The sequence below is a fragment of the Nannospalax galili genome, unplaced genomic scaffold (assembly GCF_000622305.1).
Source record: "Nannospalax galili isolate Female #2095 unplaced genomic scaffold, S.galili_v1.0 scaffold510, whole genome shotgun sequence".
In the NCBI taxonomy this organism is placed as follows: Eukaryota; Metazoa; Chordata; class Mammalia; order Rodentia; family Spalacidae; genus Nannospalax; species Nannospalax galili.
In genome coordinates, this window is record NW_008329677.1 from 684,769 (window position 1) to 690,768 (window position 6,000).

At 46.0% G+C, this 6,000-nt stretch overlaps 1 protein-coding gene across 2 annotated transcripts in view; it reads right to left on the reverse strand.

Moving 5' to 3' along the window:
* Nucleotides 1-4,965, reverse strand: part of Xrn2 (5'-3' exoribonuclease 2) — an 86,546-nt gene extending 81,581 nt beyond the window's left edge. The window contains exon 1 of one of the 2 annotated variants that reach the window (XM_029567586.1): nt 4,852-4,965. Coding sequence is in view for 1 of the 2 variants with exons in the window: in XM_008841269.3 (XP_008839491.1) it covers nt 362-436 (75 nt within the window). In the remaining variant the exon portion in view is untranslated. Of the gene's footprint in view, nt 1-361; nt 867-4,851 lie in introns of those variants that run through there. The other variant, XM_008841269.3, reaches the window with a different exon arrangement.
* Nucleotides 4,966-6,000: the final 1,035 nt, after the last annotated feature.

The following is a 6,000-nucleotide window of genomic DNA, read 5'->3' on the forward strand; positions in this document are numbered from 1 at the left end:
AGGACGCGGGGCTCCGGGTATGCGTGGGCACTAGCGGCCCGGGTCAGGGGACCCCACAACCAGGGAGCCCCGTCCGCGCCCGGAACTGAGTATGCAGGGAGGAAACAAAGCCGTGGGCGGAGCCTGCGGGTACCGGGAAAAGCCGGCAGGGGAGGAGCGAGCAGGGGAGGAGCTGCCCGCGGTCTGCGCGGACCCCGTTTGCTCTTGCTCCGCCCAGGCGCCCCCAGCACAGCGAATCCCGGACCCGGAGTCAGGGCCGTGCGCCTCGCGAGGTTCCCCCGGGGCAGGCGCCGGGCCCAAAGGGCCGCGGCCTAGGCGTACGGCGTCGGCTCCCCGCTCGGGCGGCCCGACGCCTCCTCACCTTCTCCTCCACGCAGTTGACAATGATGGACGGGTACTTGCGGCTGAGCCAGCGGAAGAACGCCGGAACTCCCATGACAAGACGGCGGATAAGGCAGTGGCGGGGCCAGCAAGCGACTGTAACCAGAGACTGGCAGGAGCGGCGGCCGCGGGCACCGGCACTTCCTCCCACGTGCGCCTGAGACCGGAAGTGACGTCAGGCTCCACCGCGAGGGAAGCCGGGAAGGGGACTCCGATAGGTTAGCGAGCGGAGATCGCTCCGGGGATGCCCAGTCCCGGCCGGTTGTGGGAGCGGCGGTGAGGACCCGGCGTGCGGATCTCCTTGCCCGCGGCGAATCCCTGGGCACCTAACTGACGCCTTCCCGCTTCACCCCCCCCCCCCCGGAGTGGATGGGAGGGGCTCCCGGGGGCGGCCAGCCCTAGCTTGGGCGGTCTTGTCTATGCTAAGGCGTACCATAGGTTGCGTTTTTGTCTCACTCATTTCAGCTTTGAAGTAAATAGTTTCAATTTCCTTTCGGTTGGATTTTTTTTTTTTTTTTTTTTTTTTTTTTTTTTTAAAAAAAAAAAAAAAAAAAAAAAAGAGGACGATAAATCTTTCACTGTGATATATCAATCCCAAGTGGGGACTACAGATGTGCGCCACCACGCCCGGCCTTTTTTTCGTTTTTTAATCACAGTACTTGGCATGACTATGAAAAAACATATTAAAGTATTTCTAGCTTTTAAAAATGTCTACTTCGGCTGGGCGTGGTGGCGCACATCTTTAATCACAGCACTCGGGAGACAGAGATAAGCCTGGTCTACATAGTGAGTTCCAGGCCAGCTGGGACTACAGGGAGACCATCTCTCAAAAAGACAAAAAAAAAAGTCTCCTTCGGGGACTGGACAGATGGCTTAGCGGTTAGAAGCACTTGGCTGCTCTTGCAGAGGACTGGGGGTTTGATTCCCAGCATCCACATGGCAGCCAGCAACCGTCCATAGCTCCTGGTCCAGGGGATCCGACGCCCTCTTCTGACCTCTTCGGGCATTGCACAACTTACATACCTGCAGCAATACACTCGTACACGTAAAATAAAAATAAGTAAAAAAATGTCTACTTAGCTTAAGCAACTCACTTTAAATAGTTGTAGAATCTAGCCATTATATTCAACAACCTTCCAGCTACACTCATGTGTATCAAAAGTTTTTCTAATACCAACTTAGCATTTATTGAGCACTTAAGTGCAAAGGCATTGACAGATTATCTCATTTAGTCATCATTTGAGAATTCTGTGTTGGCTGTTTGTGACAGGCCAGTGATGAGGATAGTAAAAGAATTCTCCAAGACAAAAAAGGCAGTAGAGAGTTTATTAGATGCACTATATGCAGCAGGTAAGAAAGCACAAAGAAGCTGGAATGAGCTGCTTTTATGGGGGTCTGTGTGTAGACTATAACAGCCTGGCCTTGAGACAGTTGCTTTGCTGGAAACAAGGTCTTGCTGTACCATTTCTTTTAACATGTAACAGTCAAATTGTATAAGGGTTTAAATGCTTGTTTATTCACACAGCTTGTGTTTCACTTTAAGCAAGGATCATTTAATCCCCTCTCTTCACACCAACATGACTTTTTTTATCCTTTGTTTTCTGATGGATTCAAATGCATTTTTCCCCTCAGCTGGAAGAAGGGGTATTTATGTCCATTTGCTCAAGCCTGGAAGTCTCTCTCACCTGAATCCCCTCTTGGCTTCACAAATCACACTCAATCACAAAGGCTCTCCTCAAGAGGCCTCTGTAAAAGTGTTTCTGTGCTACCTGGCAGGCAATAATTATTTCCACTTACTTGGTGGTTTGATGACACTGTTTAAATAAATGCTAGTGTGAAACTTAAGAGGTAATTAATTTGTATTTCATTTAAGAATCATCAAAACTATTCCAGAATATTATGCCTATGAAATTCCTCATTTTACTTGGAAATGGCCCCTGCTTCTCAAGAACTTGATTCCTCTGGTTATGCTAGGTTCTTACAGGTCATAGGCAATTGGGCCAGGAACAATCAGCTTACTAAGTTGAGCCCTAGAGAGTCCTCAGATCTTTTTGAACTTTGAACCACAAAGAATGTTAAGGTAACCCCTTCCAGAAGTGACCTTCCTTGGGCTGACTAGGAGGCACACACCTGTAATCCTAGCACTAGAAAGGTTGAAGCGGAGACAAGAGACCAGCAAGGGTTACACAGTCAGACTGTTTCAAAAATGAAGGAAAAAGCTGGGCATGGTGGTGCACACCTGTAGTCCCAGCACTTAGGGGGCAGAGGGAGGTGGCTCTCTGAGAGTTCAAGGCCAGCCTGGTCTACATAGCCAGCTGGGGCTGCAGGGAGATCCTGTCTCAAAAACACACACACACAAAAAAAAAGGGGGGGGGGTGTTTCTTGCTAGTCTACAATAGGTAAAACAGGCCTAAATCTGATTCTATAGGTTTTTGAGATGCAACTAAATCCTCTCCTTTGCAATTTGGTGGATAAACTTGTTTGTTGTTTTCATGAGCCCCCCTCACAAAACAGTTTGTAGTCAAAGCTAGTTTGGACAAAGTTCCCACTTATTGTAAAGAAAGAGTCCTAACAAACCAGTAACAAAATCTGGAGAGTATACAACCCATTCACCTATGTGGTGAAATTGGTTTGCATAAAACAGATATAAAAATTGGATATTTGGCACTCGGGGAAAAAGGGTGAAGAAAGATGGAAAGGCTGGTACAGTGTTCTACACCTTTAATCCCAAAACTCCAGAGGCAGAGGTAGGCAGATACCTGTGAGTTTGAGGCCAGTCTGCTCTAGGTTCTATAGTGAATTCCAAGCCAGCTAGGGCTGCAGGAAGACCCTGTCTCAAAAAAAAAAAAAAAAAAAAATAGGAGAGTTGGAGCCTGGAAGATAGGAGGATATAGACTAAGTGTACAACACCTCACCTCAACCTAGTATATCCCACAAGTCTTTAAGACTCAAGCTTAGATTTTCCTTGTAGACACTGAAGAGAATGAATTTCATGTTGGGGTTACTGGGGTCTAGAACCACAAGTCTAGGAACAATAGAGGTAATGTGAATTGCAGTGTTAGAAATTTATAGGGATGGGACTGGAGAGATGCTTCATTGGTTAAGAGCACTGATTGTTCTTGCAGAAGACCCGGGTTCAAAGCTCAGCACCCACATGGTAGTTAACAACCCTCCATAACACCAGTTCCAGGGGATCTGACACCCTCTTCTGTCCTCTCAGGGTACTGCATGAACCAGGTGCACTTATATTCATACACATAAAATAATTCACAGGAAAGGGAAGAGCACTGACTATTCTTTCAGAAGACCCAGGTTCTTTTCCTAGCACCCCCTTGATGGCTAACAACAACTCTAGTGTCAGGGAAATCAATGCTCTTTTTTTTTTTTTTTTTTTCCGGTCTCTTCAGGCATTGCATAGTATGGTACACTTACATACATGCAGGCAAGACACTCATATACATAAAATAAATATAAATACATTTAAGAAAAAAAATTCATGGCCGGGAGTGGTAACACATGCCTTTAATCCCAGCACTTGGGAGGCAGAGGCAAGTGGATCTCTGTGAGTTCAAGGCCATCCTGTTCTACACAGCAAGTTCCAAGCCATCTGGGGCTACAGAGAGACCCTGTTGCAAAAAAAAAAAAATTCACAGGGATATTGAACCAGATTGTAGACGTCTAAAAATCTAGAAACCAGAGGTTTTGAAACATGTTTGTCAAGGTTTCAGGAGATCAGAAGAAGGTTTTCAGCAGACATCTGGATTACATACATGTGAATAATGTGCAAAATACAATATTCATTTTTCATTACATACCATTTAAATCTGAATTTTTCAGGAGCTAAAGATTTTACTAAACTTTCATAAGAAAATACTTTTCAAACTATAACTCAATAAGGGAAATTCTTTCTATTACATTGATTAATTTAGAGAGGGGGAAGCACATGCTGTGTGTGTGTGTGTGTGTGTGTGTGTGTGTGTGTATGTATGTGTGTTTAGAGGACCAATTGCAAAAGTCAGTTCTCTCCTTTCACCATGTGAGTCCCAGAAATCGAACTCAGGTAACAAAGCTTGGTAGCAGCCACCTTTACCCACTGAGTCATCTTACTCTCCCAATAATGGCAGCTCTTTTTAAATTTATGTGTTTGTTTTGCCTGCATGTACATAAGTGCACCACATGCATGCTAAGCCCACAGAGGCCAGCAAAGGGCATCAGATCCCCTGAAACTGGAGTTATGGATGGTTGTTAGCAACCATGTGTAAACTAGTGTTCTGAGTCTTTTGCAAGAACTCTTAACCAGTGCTCTTAACCACTGAGTCCTCTCTACAGCTGTTGCACTAAGTTTTCTCACTTTTCTCCTCTTGGGAGGCTCCGGTGGGGTCCCCTCCCAAGGCCCCAAGGCTCACAGACTAACATAAGACATTTTTAGTTTGGGTTTCCGTTAGGGTAGGTAGCGAGGGGGTGACTTACAAAGAAACCAGCAGCCTGTCCAATTGCTTCCACGCCCCTCCCACAGCCTCCTTTAGCTTTTGCCGGGGCCCACGTGGTCTCAGCCCAGGTCTGTAAATGCCCGGTCACAGGCTTGCAGGGCACCCCGGGCAGCCACACACACTTCCTTTTTTACGTTTCAATCTCACCGCGTAGCTAACGCTGCCAACAGCTAGGCTCCACCCTCCTTCCCAGGGTGCCCTGCGCGTGCCTGTAGCTCACGCTTTTTCAAAGGAAGAAGTGCTACTACAGCCCAAATGGCAGCTCTTAAAAACAGTTATACTAAGGGCTCACACTTTTAATCCCAGCCCTTAGAAGGCAGAGGCAGGAAGATCTCTATGAATTCCAGGCCAGGCTGGTCTACATAGCTAGTTCCAGGCCAGGCATTATACTAAACAATGGAAAGCTACCACAGTACCTGTCATAACAAAATTAACACCTGCTTTTCTGGAAGTATTGGTCAGTGAGTTTTCTGCAGGTAAAGTGGGGAGCTAGGAAAAAAATAGAAACCGTAAGGCTCATGAACACACAAAACTTCATTTTAATCTCCGTTAACATTATTATTATAGGGATACTTTGTTTTTGCCTACTATTGGTTTCTGGATTACTGAGTGCTTCCTTTCTCTCTTGATTCTTATCAATTTTCTCTAATTTATATCTCTGCAACACTCTTCCTTTTTGTGTTGTTTTGATTATTTGAGACAGAGCCTTGTGTAGCCCTGGCTGGCCTTGAACTGTTTTTGTGGCCAGTGATGACCTTGAACTCCTGATCCCCTGCCTCCACCTTTTAAACGCTGAGGTTACAGGCATATGCCACTAGGCAAAAGGGTGTCTTGCATGGTCAGTCAAATCCAGTAAGTACACACAGGACCCAGAAGCTTGGGGAGATTTTATCTCTAATGAAAGAGAACTGTGTCATTTCCCCATTGGCTTGAGTCCAACAGCACAGTCTTTCAGGTAGGCTAGTTTAAAAGAATCGCCACAAAGGGAGAAGAGTTCCACTACTCCAGGCCATCAGGCTCAAGAATGCATCAGCCCCTTTCCTTACACAAATCTTACAGGGTGTGGTATGATAAAAAGATTAGAATTCCTTGTCATAAACTAAGTTCCAAGTTTTACAGGGTTTGAAAG